Source organism: Montipora capricornis, chromosome 1 (assembly GCF_036669925.1).
Source record: "Montipora capricornis isolate CH-2021 chromosome 1, ASM3666992v2, whole genome shotgun sequence".
Lineage (NCBI taxonomy): Eukaryota > Metazoa > Cnidaria > Anthozoa > Scleractinia > Acroporidae > Montipora > Montipora capricornis.
In genome coordinates this window covers 28727171-28742170 of record NC_090883.1, presented here as the reverse complement: position 1 = coordinate 28742170, position 15000 = coordinate 28727171, and the positions used below count along the sequence as shown (strand labels likewise).

At 41.0% G+C, this 15000-nt stretch overlaps 1 protein-coding gene across 1 annotated transcript in view; it reads left to right on the top strand.

Moving 5' to 3' along the window:
- LOC138014003 (uncharacterized) overlaps window positions 1-15000 on the top strand; it is a 73651-nt gene that overhangs the window by 33656 nt on the left and 24995 nt on the right. The window contains 16 exon segments of the mRNA XM_068861038.1: window positions 591-925; window positions 1117-1354; window positions 1705-1782; window positions 1881-2090; window positions 2401-2735; window positions 3402-3639; window positions 5423-5494; window positions 5939-6148; window positions 9005-9339; window positions 9738-9975; window positions 11472-11531; window positions 11611-11669; window positions 11671-11824; window positions 12029-12349; window positions 13568-13686; window positions 13688-13817. Of these exon segments, the coding sequence (XP_068717139.1) occupies window positions 591-925; window positions 1117-1354; window positions 1705-1782; window positions 1881-2090; window positions 2401-2735; window positions 3402-3639; window positions 5423-5494; window positions 5939-6148; window positions 9005-9339; window positions 9738-9975; window positions 11472-11531; window positions 11611-11669; window positions 11671-11824; window positions 12029-12349; window positions 13568-13686; window positions 13688-13817 (3132 nt within the window).

The following is a 15000-nucleotide window of genomic DNA, read 5'->3' as shown; positions in this document are numbered from 1 at the left end:
TCTTTTGGGAATTTGACTGTATTACCATGCAAAACTTGAGTTACATTTTTCTATTGTTTTCTCACCAACATGAACGTCTTACCACATGAGTGCAATTGAAGAATGCTGCTTTCGACTATCTCAAACTTTGTTTTCGTTGCTGTTATTAAGGCTTTTTGACTGTTTTGTGCACGAGATGATTCTTTTATGAGACAGCCAAGGCCAAATATGAAAGTGCAATCGGACTTTATCCAGGCAAATAGTCTTCACACCTTTTGTTACGTTAATTTTCGCGCCAACATTCTTTTGAATACTGTGATTTGCATCCTGTACATAGTTTTTTTGATGATGGAATCATGACCACTCCTCAAGGTCGGATTTTATTGTTCTCTTTTACCCTTTTAATGTCCGTTTTTAGATGTGCTCAGCGTAGAGGTCTCAAGAACGCTATGGAATTACGGCAAATTCATTGGAGGATCCAAATTGTGTCAATGTTCGTGTCTGAATCGCTGAAAGTGATGGTCTCACTTTCCTTGGTCTGCAGTGCTGCGCACTGCACCTCAAACTGACCTTGACAATTAAAATTGACCGAATCTTGTTTTGGTTTTTAGATAACGTATGCCGCTCCATCTTGGATGTTGCATTTATAATTGATTCGTCTGGAAGTATTGGAAGAGACAACTGGGTGCGAATGAAGCGATTCGTCAAATCAGTGGTCAGCAAACTTGACGTTAGTTCTTCCAACACACGCATAGCAGCCATCGCCTACAGTACCAGTCCTAAGATAGTATGGAGGTTTAATAAATTTCAGGGCAAGGACATGGTAAATCGCGTACTTGATAACATGCGTTGGCAACGTGGTTATACTTTTACTGATAAAGCTCTCCTGCTCGCCAACAGTGATCTGCTCCAGTCATCTAATGGCATGAGAGAAAACGCAACAAAGGTAAGTTCACGTTGTTTAATACCATTCGACACTTAATTTAAAAATATTCCAATCCTTGGAAGAGTCGAATTTGTCACTGAGACAAGCGGGAAACTTGGTTGGAGTATTCAATGTTCGCTAAGTGGGTCTTTACCTTCCCCCTTTCAGTCAGCCTATTTTTCACGCTGCTGTTCTCATGTCCTCTTTTGTAGTTTGCGGTTGTTATTACGGATGGTAAGCAGACTACGAGTGGAAATTACACAAAATTGTCGCTTGCCTCCAGGGGAATGAAAGAGAAAGGGGTCGTTGTGTATGCCATCGGAGTTGGCAGTGGTGTGGACAACACAGAACTGGAAGAGATTGCATCCGGACCTGAGTTCGTTATAAAATCCCCCTCGTTTGAGAAAATCCAGACAATTCCTGATGAAGTGGCAATGCGGGTTTGTGGAGGTAGGGACAGATAACCAGATGGCGTCCTTTAAAATCACTTAATGGTAACGATGTCTTGAACGTGATACCAATTCTGAATTCTGGTGGAAAGTTATATTGCTGACTGAGGAGAATGACTCGGTTTGTTACGATCGTAGAACTTCCGTAGAAACTAAGTATTCCGATTTGACTTGGAACCCGCTATTCTACAAGCATTAGTACCAAATATTTCAGAAAAATAAAAGGATACCAATGCGTGCAGAATTTAGATAAGGCCTCTAGAAGACCAAAAGCTATCTCGTAGTAATCTTTAGCACATAATGATTCATTTTTAATATCGCCTTGTGATGACGATTCCTGTTTTGCTACAGTGCCACCAACGACTCCAGCAATGAAGGAAACACCAACGCTAACTCCAAATGAAACGGTGTCAACGCCAACTACTTCAGGTGTGTCTGTTGTTTTGAAAGTAACATTTACAAGGTTCATTGATTATTTTTTTTTGTGACTAGGTTCCGGTATAAAAATAATTTTTAATATTTTGCAGACCCTTGTCGGACTGATGGCTGCAGCGCTCCATACAATACTGGCTGCCGAGTTATGGGCAACAAAGCAGAGTGCATTTGTCCCACTTGTCCCATGATTCGCAGACCTGTTTGTGCATCGGATGGTGTACAAGATCTCTCGGAGTGTCACCTTAGAAAGCAAGCTTGTTTAGCAGACATCAATGTAACCACTGCTAAGCGAGGGCGTTGTGGTAAGTGTATGATCACTTGGCCTTCACTTCGTGTAGAAATCCCTCTAATGGCTGCGTTTGTGATATTGCGCCTTCCGAAGGGATCCGAGAAGTGTTAGATTTAACCCCACAGAATTGTTCTTTTGTACCTTGAGCATGTCAACTACAATATTGTAGATACACTCAATAAAGAGAAAAAATGAGGCAGCTATGCATGGACTTCAAAAAAAGTGTCGGGCTCATCTGGCCATATCTCAATTTTACTCGGGCAGTTAGTCAAACATGCCAACTAAAAACGCATTTCAATCACGCGTTGATATTTTTCCATCAGATAAGAAATGTCGACCTGTGGTAGATATCGCCTTTATCATTGATTCATCTGGAAGCATCGGGCGCTCGAATTGGGAAAGAATGAAGCGATTCGTCAAATCCGTTGTCAGCAAAATCGACATAGGATTTTCCTCCACACGCGTAGCAGTGATAGCCTACAGCACCAATCCCGAAATATCATTGCTGTTCAAAAATTATCAGGGAACTGACGAGGTAAACCGCATACTGGATCGCATGCGTTGGCAGCGTGGCTATACCTACACGGACAAGGCTCTCCTTCTTGCAGACAGCCATGTATTTCAGATTTCAAATGGCATGCGACAAGGCGTAAGAAAGGTCAGAAAAAAGCAATATATATATATATATATATTCATTTAAATTAAATAACCGTTTAAGATACGGAAACAACAAACTGGTGAGCTGAAGGACAAGACATAGTACCAACAGTGAAAGAGTAAAATAATAATCGAAGGAAATCATGCGCAGAAACTCATCTGTACTGCAGAATAATAGGACAGATTTGAAATTCTGCTTTAGGATAATGGGGAAGACGGAGCTATCTTGCTTGCCTCCCTCAGTTTTTTTCTTGGTAAATTTCTTTCCAAACTTCAAAGGCAATAATGGAATGTACGGAACTCCAGCTTGCCAGCTTATTTCAAGTCACGTTTCATCGAGATCTGAGTTGTCCAGAAATAATCGGAGAGCTTTGCGTACTCTTAGTTTGGTAGATTACAACGGATATCCCCTACATTTGTATATTTAAAAACTGCTCTATTTTATAACTTAAACTCGAATCCCTATCCAAGCAAGGTCTCAACGCCGCCCTGTGAGATAAATCCCATTCCTTTGGGTACTCCTAAAAGGTGTCCATATCCAGGTTTAAATTAAACCACGTCCACTTCTGAACTAAGTTCTAACACATCCTGGGCCCCCATCGATAAATAAATTTTCTGCAGCCAATTTAATACACTGAACGATAGGTCATTTCCTATTCTATCATAGTTAGCAGTTGTCATAACAGACGGAAGACAGACAACAACAGGGAAATACACAAGACTTTCAGTTGCTTCTCAAGGATTAAAGGCTAAAGGAGTTGCCGTGTACGCTGTTGGAATTGGCAGTGGGGCTTACGAGGCAGAGCTGAAGGAGGTTGCATCCACACCAGAACACATTCTCACATCCTCGTCATTCGAAGAGCTTCAGAACATCTCTTCTGAATTAATAAGTATATCATGCCAAGGTAGGTCGGTATTGAAGTTAATACATCCCAACTCATTAAGCACTGGTTTATATATTATTCCTGTCCCACCAACTGTGGGTCTTTTTCGGTGTTATGTGCTTCCAGCACAGTCACAGTAGGCCACAGTTGCTCGAGTAGCTTGGAAATAAACCAGTGATGAAAGCGTTTTTATTTCTCCTTTCTTCTGCTGATTTCATAAAAACTGGCATTTCTTTCTGTCTCTTCTCCAAAATGGGAGACTCTTCGGAAAAGAGAGGATGTTTCAGGTTCTTGGCATTTTTTATACTTTCGTGGACAATTTGACGTATACCGCAGAAGCATTGAAGGTCGTTGTATTGCCTCATAAGCGAGTATACAACGAACGATCCTTGTAAGAGCGGAGCCACTTGTGACAATGCAAATCGGTGGTTTATACATTTTTTGCGTCTCATTGTATTCAAAGGCCAGAACTGTGACCAAGATGAAAGCGTTTATGACAACATAAGTACACATTACATGCAATCTTTTTTGACCTTAGGTGGGGGTTATTTATTGTTTTACAGAGCTAACACCAACAACCAACCAAATTGAAACGACTGCGTCACGAGAAACTGAAATGTCACTCAAACTCCAGGTACAAAGTTGATTTTCATCAATTAATATTCTAGGGAGTCTTCGGGTCTTCAGTCATGAGTCAGTAATCTTAGAAATTCTATCAAAGGGCTATAATTTGAACCCTTGGATTCCGAGATTCAGGCGCTCCAGCAATTTATTTCGATAAAATGATCTGTTTCTGGACGTCTTAGTAAAACGTTTTTGAATCAAACATTTTTCTGCAACGTTTGTGTCTTGAAGGCACTAATCCGCTTTGTTCATATTCATAGTTACTTTGTATGAAATATAGCTCTTCTTTTAAAAACATAATTAGCTCGAAATTCAGTTTCCGAAAATTTTCTTTTACTTACATATTCAGCTAAAGAATCCGCGCACTGAGTAGCGTTTTAGAATACGGCAAACATTGCATCCATTCGAAAAAGATTGTGTAGAAACCACTACAACTCAAGGAAAGAAAGGAAAGGGACTTTATTTGAGTGTCAAGTTTGTTAGCGCTGAGGGACTAATTGGGGACACTGTAAACTGAAATCAACAAATCCACGCAAATCGAACATTGGTTTTTGAGGAGAGGAGAAAACCGGAGTACCCGGAGAAAACCTCTCGGTGCAGACTAGAGAACCAACAAACTCAACCCACATATGACGCCAAGTCTGGGAATCGAACCCGGATCACATTGGTAGGAGGCAAGTGCTCTCACCACTGCGCCATTCCTGCACCCCTAGTAGTAAAAATGTTCCCATGGTTGACTTTGGCTAGATCTAGGTAAGGCCGGGGACAGTGCAACATACCGAGACCACATTTAAAGTTCGGTCTGGTGCAATTACAATGCACCCTGACACCCCACACGTAGATTGTGTGACGAGGGAGGAAAATTGGAGCACCCTGAAAAAACAAAAAAGAAAAAACCAAAAAACAAATAGAGTCTGGTGAGATCGACTAAAACTCGACCCACAGACGATCGCAGATAGGAGGCGAGGGGTATTTCCAGATGGGGACCTGTCATTAACCAGCCCAATAGAAATTGACTTCGGTGAAGAGACGGGACAGTGTTTTTCTTTGAACAAACCGTACACACTTATATAACGCAGAGGTGCTTTCACACAAGCATTTAGGAAAGATCGTTTTTGCAATTTTTGCTCATATAGCGTTCTCATTTCGTTAAGAAGATTCCATTTGCTTTTTTTTACAGAGATTACAACACGCAGAATGGTTAAATCAACGACCTCTAAACCTGCAACAACACTCGTACCTACAACCCCAGGTATTTTCTTGAAATGAACCTACGTAACAAAGTAAATTGTCATTAACAAGATTAAGATTGCAAAAAAAGCCTGTGGTGATTGCGAAAAGAACGGCTGCGATCGTAAGGTTGTCGCTAACTATCTCCATCGTACTCTTGGTTATATTTTTTGTTCTTTTTGTGCCATGTCCTATTGATTTTTCTCAAATTGAACTCATAAGCATCTTAAGAGTGTTTGGCTGGAATCGCCTTTCGACTGTTTTTTTTTCGCTGAAATTTACCAATACCCCTTTTTTCCCATTCATTTGAAAAAGCAAGAGTACCCCGCGGAAGTAAAAACTGTTTTCTCAAAAAGCGGTACAAACCTTATGTGAGACGTTGTAGCAAAGTGGTTTAAAACTCCTTGTTGAACAGTGCAGTCGGTTGATCTGGAATATCACCTTCTGAATTGCCGGTCTTTTGCAGATCCTTGCAACCCCAATGGCTGCAGTGCTCCATACAACATCGGCTGTCGAGTGGTCAACAATAGGGCGCAGTGCATTTGTCCTACTTGTCCCAACACAACGAACCCTGTGTGTGCCTCGGATGGTGTCCAGGACAAGAGCGAGTGTCACCTGAGGCAACAAGCCTGCAAAGGGAACGTGACAATTCATGTTGCAAAGCAGGGAACTTGTGGTGGTTGGGTTATGTGTTTTCTTGATAGAAATGAAATTTCGAGTATTTCTTTCCTTGATCAATGCCTTTTGTCTACCACTGATCCCTTCTGGATTTGCGGATACGGTGCAGGTAAAATCCGGTCTCAGGTTGAATCCGTTTTGACCAAGGTTGGATATGCACTCAGATGAATTGAAGAACCTCGTTTTGGAGGCTAAAGAAAAATTAGTGTCAGGTTAGGATCAGTTATGGTTACTACACATGGATATCAATTATACAAAAATAAGTAATGAAAACAACTGTGTGTATGCTGAGCATGTTCCGTCGTCAGGGCCGTAGCCAGTATCATCCAATCCGAGGCATTTTTTCGCGAATTTATTTAATAATGCGGGATCCCAATGCTGTCTTTAAATGCAGGCATCAAAAACAAACTAAATACCCACAAAGAGAATTTAACCATGGACATTGCCAGGCTCAGACGTAATTTTAGGGAGTTTAAGAAACCACGACGGCTACGGCGACGAAACGTCACTTCAAAATATAAGTTTGAGCTATTCTCAGTATTTCATGATTATTCCACCTTGTTTTATATTTTTCAATATGAGCGAAGTGTCCTATAACTGGATTGGTACGGACGGATTTGAAGTAAAGAGAGAGATTGAAAGATTCACCGAAGTTTGTCCACGTTGTCGTCAAAACCTTAAATTTGGTCATTTCACGTAGTATTTGGACGAGTACGGGAGAGAAATGTTCAAAACTGCGTGACGCAAGTGCAGCATGATCATTTTGATTCTTTTAACCAATAATATTACTGCTTTTTGGCGTTGTCGTTGCCGTAGCCGTCGTTGTTTCTTAAACTCCCTTTTTTTCTTCTGGCTACGGCCCTGGTTGTCGTAGTGTTGTGGTGAAAGCACAGGCCTTTGACCTGGAGGGTTCGAGTTCGAGTACCGGTGAGTGCATAGTACAGTTCTTTGTTCCCTTACTATGTTGCAATGTTGAGACCGACTCAATCTCGTACCCAGAGTCCTCGGGCTTCTTGGTCAGCGGGTGAGCGCCCAGAGAGACTCTGGGATAATCGACTTGAACTATATTTTTGATTGGCCGCTTGCGTAACAATGGCAGTCCGACAGGAAGTCGGTAAGTAATTCGGAAGCCCCAGAATTTGGAGGGAGATTCAAAATCTAAAACTAATTTCAGTGCTGTTTGTTTTTTTCTACCTCAGAAGTATATATAAATCACAAAAATAAAAAAAAAACCACGAGGTTTAAATTATGTCTTATGCCGTACGGGAATTTTCCCACGCTGCTAAAAAGTGATTACTGATACTTTAAAGAGATCCGTGGAATAAGGCCTTGTGTCGAAGCCACTCAGAATTACGGAAACATCAAATCGTAGTAGGAGAGGACATTTGTGTCGTTTCCACAAAAATTTGTCGATCGTGTTGCTTGCACGATAGCATTCTGAACGATCAAATGTACGCTGAAACAGAAAAAATACACTTACCGAAAGCGTCAGAAGTTTCATCTTCACTTGCTCTTACAGCAAGCCAATGATCATTTCTCCAGTTTCTTTGTGTGTAAGGCTAAAATTCTTGTTTCTCGAACACTTTCAACCCGCCATTTCTACTGTTTACGGTTCTCTCTTTTTTGTTTCCGGTTAAACTCAAGCATACGTAATAAGACCGGAACCCACGTTTTCTGGGAAAATGGAGTCGATTATCCCAGAGTCTCTGCGGGCGCTCATCCGCTGGCCAAAAAGCCCGAGGACTCTGGGTACGAGATTGAGACCGACTGGATAAGTGTTTGAATACAGAAACCGAGAACATGATAAGAAGCATTAAGAAGATGTGTTGATATAGCTGATTTAAACCAGACAGAGTGCATATTCACCCTAGGTAAAATGATGATCACCAATTTAAACCTGAAACGGATTCAACCCGAGAAAGATTTTTACCTGCAACAGGTGCCGACCAGAGCTGGTCGTCGCCAATCCGTTATTTAGCACCTTTGAGTAATCATCCGGCGGGTCTTATTTGCAGGTCGCAGGTCGCAGGTCGCGGGTTGCAGGTCATTGTTTCACTAACACAGAAAGTATCCTAAACATTCATAAAAGCTAACCTTAGGCCTAAAAACTTTTGTTTAGGCCTAATTAGGCCTAAGGTTAGCTTTTAAGAATGTTTAGGATACTTTCTGTATTGGTGAAACAATGACCTGCAACCAGCGACCTAAAACCCGCGACCTGCAAATTAGACCCGCCGGTAATCATCGCTTCTGGCTACTGTATGGGAATTCGTCACGTTTTTATTTTCCGTGAATTCAACTGAGCTGGCATGATTTGATACATTTTCGTCCGCGAGGACTCGACTCTTTCGGCAGTTTCTGAATCAGGAAGCACACAAACTCCCGCTCTATTGCACATTATCAGAAACTGGAAGCAATAGTGGGTCTGTTCTTGTTGGCGAATACTAAATGTTGGCGTTTAATTCAAATGCTCAGAAAGTTTGAAATGCAGAAATTATCGGACCTCAAGTTTGGACTGAATTAGCCAATGGTCTCTATGCTTTTTGCTGACCAAAAGTATGGAGATCGAGTACTCTGCAGATGGGAACGGAAATAGTCGAAGGTCGAAAATCAAAATTATTGTTTAGTGGTTGTGGAGGACAACAATTTGTTATACTAGGTACTAAGAGATCAGTAATTGTGACGTCAAGCCATGTGAAAAATTGGTTTTTTCCATCTATCTCCGGAACGGCAGAAAAAATGGTGTCGGACTACCCAGCGAATGACTCATGTGGCTTTTGTATTTGTATCTATCTGTAACATTATACATTTATAACACTCGTATATGTATTTTTTTTCCATCGATTCTTGCAAACAGAAAAAGAGTGCCTCTCCATCATAGACATTGCTTTTATTATTGACTCATCTGGAAGTATCGGGAGAAAGAATTGGGAGCGAATAAAGCGATTTGTAAAAGCAATTGTTAGCAAACTCGATGTCAGTTCTTCTGCAACACACGTAGCAGCTATCGCTTACAGTACTAACCCAATAGTAGAGATGCATTTCTGGAATAGTCAGAGCACAGACGAGGTTAATCAGATCATTGATGAAATCCCTTGGCAGCGTGGTTATACTTACACGGACAAAGCTCTTCAGCTTGCCGACAGCGCTCTTTTCCAGGTTGAAAACGGAATGAGACCAAACGTACCGAAGGTGAGCGGGTCTTTTAGATTCCTTCCTTAAGTCTTCTTGGTTCTACCAGGTTCATTGAAGTTTGTTACAACTCCATACGTCTGTCTTGGTCGAAAATCCTGCATATCACCCGACATATTGGCTCTTGGCTCGTTTCTTCAACTAACGGCTTTTGAAAAGATCCTTCAGTCCAAAGAATGTAGAGGCGCAGATACGTTTTCCTGGCATTGTACCCTACAGATGACCAAGAAAACACTATCTGCTGGGGTTATTTGGTAATTCAGACTCCCAAAGTCTTTCTAGGGATTTAATACGGTACCTCAAGGCTTATTTAAACATGGTCGGGAACGTCTTGTTTCCCGCGAAAGGAAACCCGTTCGAAGTCATTAAGCCTTCACAGCGTTGTTTTGATTTTGTAGCTGGCAGTTGTAATCACAGATGGAAAACAGACAAAAACTGGACTGTACACTCGCCTTTCACTTGCCTCACAAGGGATCAAAGCCAAAGGAGTCACTGTCTATGCGGTTGGAGTGGGTAGCGGGACAGATAGGACAGAATTACAAGAGATTGCATCCGGATCAAATCATGTTTTTACTCCGTCATCTTTTGAAGAACTTCAGTCCATCTCTCTTGGGGTAATAAAACGACTGTGTGAAGGTAAACGCGGTAAATCATATTACTTTGAGAGACAAGGGGGTCGCTAAAAAGTTGACTTCCCCTGGCTTTCATCATCATTACTGAGTTTAAAAAGTTTTCATGACTTGAGTGATTGCCTTTTTCGATAAAGATTCTTACTAAAGAGTATAACTGGATCACACGTAATTTTCAACTTGTAGGACTAAATTCACGTTACTCTTGTTAAAATTATCTACCAAACTGGGAACAAATGAATTTACGTTGAAAGAAATATACCCATGTTCAGTAATTTCCTATGATTTAGGAGGGAAGTTCGTGTCTTCCGATAATTAATTTCACAAAAAAAGGGAATGGAAAGAAACTTTGTTTAAGTGTCTAGTCTTCTAGCGCTGGATGACTAATTGGAGAGACTGTAAACTGAAATCAACAAATTACCGCAAATCAAATCCAGTTAAGGGCAGATCGAGCCCTGAGGCCTATTGAAAGAGTCAGTCATAATATAATTTTATTCTCCCTCCCTAGTGTGAGTTTCTTGTGGACGTAGGGTACGCCCTCACCTTTTTCGGAAAAATCTCTTTAGTATTCTTTAGTAGCTACTTTCGTCAAAAGTCGTTGCGACCTTTTGTTAACAGCGAACATTGCTTCTAAAAGGATCCCCCACTCTCCCAATTCAATGTTAGCTAAATAGACTAGTCTATTGCTTCGCAAAAATAACATTGTATGGTAGAAGAGGGGAAGAGGCGGTGAAGTGGAAAAGGTGTGCGTCTACCGGAGAAATATGCTGAAAAGTGTCCCGACGCTTGTGAAAAAGATTGGAATATGATAATATGATAAGTGCTCCAGCAAACAAAGTTTACCGAAACCCATATATACCACTTTTTATAACCTAGACCCGTGGAACATGATGTAAAATGTTTATTACATAAGTATAGAGATTTACGTACATTTCCGTGACGAAATAAAAATGACATACGATGTTTTCACGAGTGAAAATTGTCGTCGTATCAACCTTTTGATTGGTTAATATTGTGTTGAACTTTGGCGCGAGGGGATTGTGCACCGACAGCGGGAGTAAAATTTATAAACATGGTGGCCAACTGCATGTTGTATGGTCTTCAAAGTTTTGATCTTTTATTGCTTAGTTTTCTCTACAAAATACTTCAGAAGATCTTACATAGTTTTAAAAGTGCTCAAGTGAGGTATGGAAGGTAAGATTCCTTTATTTCGAAAATATTTTGCTATTTGTTTGGGGCTTTTGTTCACGATCGGTGGTTTGATAGCCTCTCGAATAACGCTTACCGCGTTAACTTTATGATCTCTGTACTTATATAATAAACAAAATACTTACTTCTTAGGTTGGCTCTTTTGTACGATTTTATTACTCACTCGTTGTGAAGGATCGTTAAACTCACGCGTTCGCTTCACTCACTCGTTCGTTTATGCGATCCTCGTGAATAATTATCGTACGCACTTACCAACATGATATAATCTATATTTGTGCAATTCATTTCCTTCAGAAGTACCCACGCCGACGTATTTGATATCGACAGTACCAACACTAGCAGCAACAACTCCAGGTACGCCTTGAAATGAATCTTAAATTGAGCTTCCTTCCAGTTATGCATTACAACTGATCACTCCTTTTTTGTTACGTAGAAGATCCTTGCAAGACCCAGGGATGCCGCGCTCCGTACAACATTGGCTGCCGAGTTGTTTAAAAATTTGCCAGAATGCATCTGTCGACGTTGTTCCAACACACAAAACGAGGTGTGTGCCTCAGATGGTGTGCAGGATCAGAGCGAGTGTCACATGGAGCGACAAGCTTGTCTTGGAGATATCGCAGTTACAGTCGCTAAACGGGGGCCTTGTGGTAAGTGAGTCCGGCCTTCGTTTCGTGTTTGGGCGAGTCCTTTATTGGAGTCGTTGTCCTTTATGAAGAAATGACTGCGAACCTGTGCGTTCAATTCAGGCAAAACTCCTGTCCGGCGTTACATTTTAACCAAATTTATTAATTGTGCCACTTAGATTCGACAAAGACTGAAAGTGGGTTATGTAATTTATGTCTTTCGTGCAGATAAAGACTGTCCTTCTATCATCGATATTGCTTTCATCATTGATTCAAGTCGAAGCGTGGGTAGCAGGAATTGGGAAAGGTTGAGGCGATTTGTAAAGTCATTAATCAGCAAACTTGACGTTCGTTCTTCCGCCACGCACGTAGCAATTATAGCCTACAGTACCTATCCTATAGCGGAAATGCGTTTCTGGAACAGACAGAGCACAGACAAGGCTAACCAAGTTGTTGATCAAATGCCCTGGCAAAGTGGACTTACGTACACGGATAAAGCTCTCCAATATGCTGACAGTGATCTTTTTATGGTCGTAAATGGGATGAGACCCTGACGTACAGAAGGTGAATATGCTTTTTTGGCAAAATTGGAATTTGCGCAGGCGCAGACGTGACTTAGCTGAAACAGTGTATGCAGATGAAAGCAAGTCAGTTTTCTTTTCATGGCTTTGTGAAGCACCACTCTTGCCCAATGAGGATTCCCGCAATAAAAGTTATGTTTGTGTTGAGTATTATATAATAGTTTTCCAGCAGAGCACACGCGGTTTTTTCTCTCTTAGCTTTCTGTATGCGTTGCCGTTCGGCACCGTTCAATACTTTCTTTCTTATGAAGACCAATTCTCAAACAGTTATGCTTCTAGTATAACAGATCCTACGGGAAACTACTCGGTGGATGTTCTTTTCATTTTGGATTCATCAAGCGACGCTACCTCCACTTACAATACTTCCAAAAACTCCTTTTGAAAAATGAAATTCTTCTTCCAATTCTATTTCCAGGAAAAAAGTCGATTTCTTCGATGTGAAAATAAGTAGTACTGCATTTTTTTGCTTCTGACCTATTGTGATCGAAAAAAAAAATCTTCAAAAACTCCTTAATAGGGAGTTTTTAAGAAACGACGACGGTTACGACTACGAAAACGCCACAAAACAGAGCATAAATAATCGTCTGTACGTGCATCACGGATTTTAGCAAGTATCCTAGCGGTCCTCTGCATAACGATGACTTGAAATCACCAAATTTGATGTTTTGACGACAACCTAAGCATGCAACAGAGAATCTTTCATTCTCTATTTTCACTCTGAAACCGCTCGTACAATTTATTTTTAGGATACTTCGCCCATAATGTAGAATACTAATTAGCAATTAGACCCTTCGCCCTCAAGGCCACGGGTCAATAGCCGTAGCCCTTGAGGGCGAAGGTTCTAATTGTTTTAGTATCACATAACTAGTCGGACAGAAAAGGCAATAATAAACTTGGCAAGTGCATGTTGAAGAAATATTTATTTGGAATAAAAACGAAAGAACCTCTTAGGAAACGCAGATTTTTTTTATTTGTCCATTTCAATCCAATTTTAAATTAGTTTTTCGAGGGTTTTCTCGCACAGACACGGCCAGATAAGGCAGTTTGTCGTTAGGTTTGCTTCTGAACAGACGATTACATTTTCGCCTGTGCAATAACGGTATTTAAACTCTTGTTTCTACTTTCACTCGTTCTTTATCGGGTCGATAAAACACGACCCGCGGCCGATAAATTTTGTTAAATTGTACTTATCTTTTAAAGGTGGCAGTTGTAATAACAGTTGGAAGGCAGACAAAGGGGGCAGTACACTAGACTTAGGACAGCTTACAAGGAATAAAAAACAAAACGGTCACTGTCTTTGCTGTTGTATATAGGCAGTGGAGTTGATCAAAGAGAGCTTCGGGAGATTTCGTCTGCACCAAGCAACGTCTTCAGTGCTGCATCGTTTAACGATCTTCGACAATTGTCTACAACGATTTCAACATCGTTATGTGAAAGTATGGAGTAACCAAATTTGCCGTATTTATTTTTTGAACCAAAACCTTGCGATTGACACTTTCCTTGATTAATAGGTGCAACCTCCTCAACACCTAAAGTTACAACAACGACAGCGCCCGATCGCGAAGTGACTTCGTCTCCGACAAACCAAGGTATAGAAGTTCATTTTACTCAGTGAACATTCTATTTACCCTTTGTGACAGCTAAAGTTCTGCAAAGTATCTTCTCTTTATGACTTACTTTCTGCCAAGTACTCGTTGTCGTTACAGCATATAATATCAGAACAGAACTTTGGGATTAACCATTGCTACTGGTTTTTTTTTTAGGTGCACCCTCACCTCAACTTCGTCTGTGGCGATCACAACGACAAAGCCCGAAGTGACTTCGTCTCCGACAAAACAAGGTATTGAAGCTCGTTCCGTTGAGAATGCATCTTATTATATCTTCCTGACTGATAAGTGCTTAACTATTGTCTTCCCTTCATGACTGAACGTCTGTCAAGTGCACTTTATGAAGCTGTATGTTGTGTCCAGCAATAGGCAAACTCTCTTTAACATGATTGGTTCTTGCCCACATGGACTCGTTCACCAAGAGCCTTTTGTAAAGTCGACCACATTTGCAAGAGAGAAGAGGACAGCCACAAATAAAGGAACTCCATGCTTTTTCTCTTTGTGAATTGTGTGCGGGTTCTTTAACGTCAAGCAGGATTTATTATTATTAGGGAGCTAAAGCACGCGGGTTTTTGAAACGCGGACGGCGACTGTAAGAGAGCGTTTCGCGTGCCAGGGCAGTAGTGACTCCCAGATTTTTATACCACACATCTCTAATGGAAAAAAGATACTTGGCAATGTGAATGTGGTCTTGTGAAGACATGTTAAAAGGGAAAACAGCTCACTTCCGGTTGCCGTCCGCGTCTCATAAACACGCGTGCTTAAGCTCCTTATTAACAATCGTTTTGAGACGGGACCAACGGTTTGTAGTACCTATCCAAAAATATTCGAAAGTCTAACAATTTCAACCATTTGAAAGCTGTGATTACAAGCAACATTTTCCTTAGTTATTGAAAGACTCTAAGTATCTTCGGCTGGCGTCGAACCTACTACCTCCTGCACTGCATGTTATGCTCTGCCTGTTGATCGGTCGCCTGTTTACGGCACTTTAACGACTCTCACGGTCTTCAAG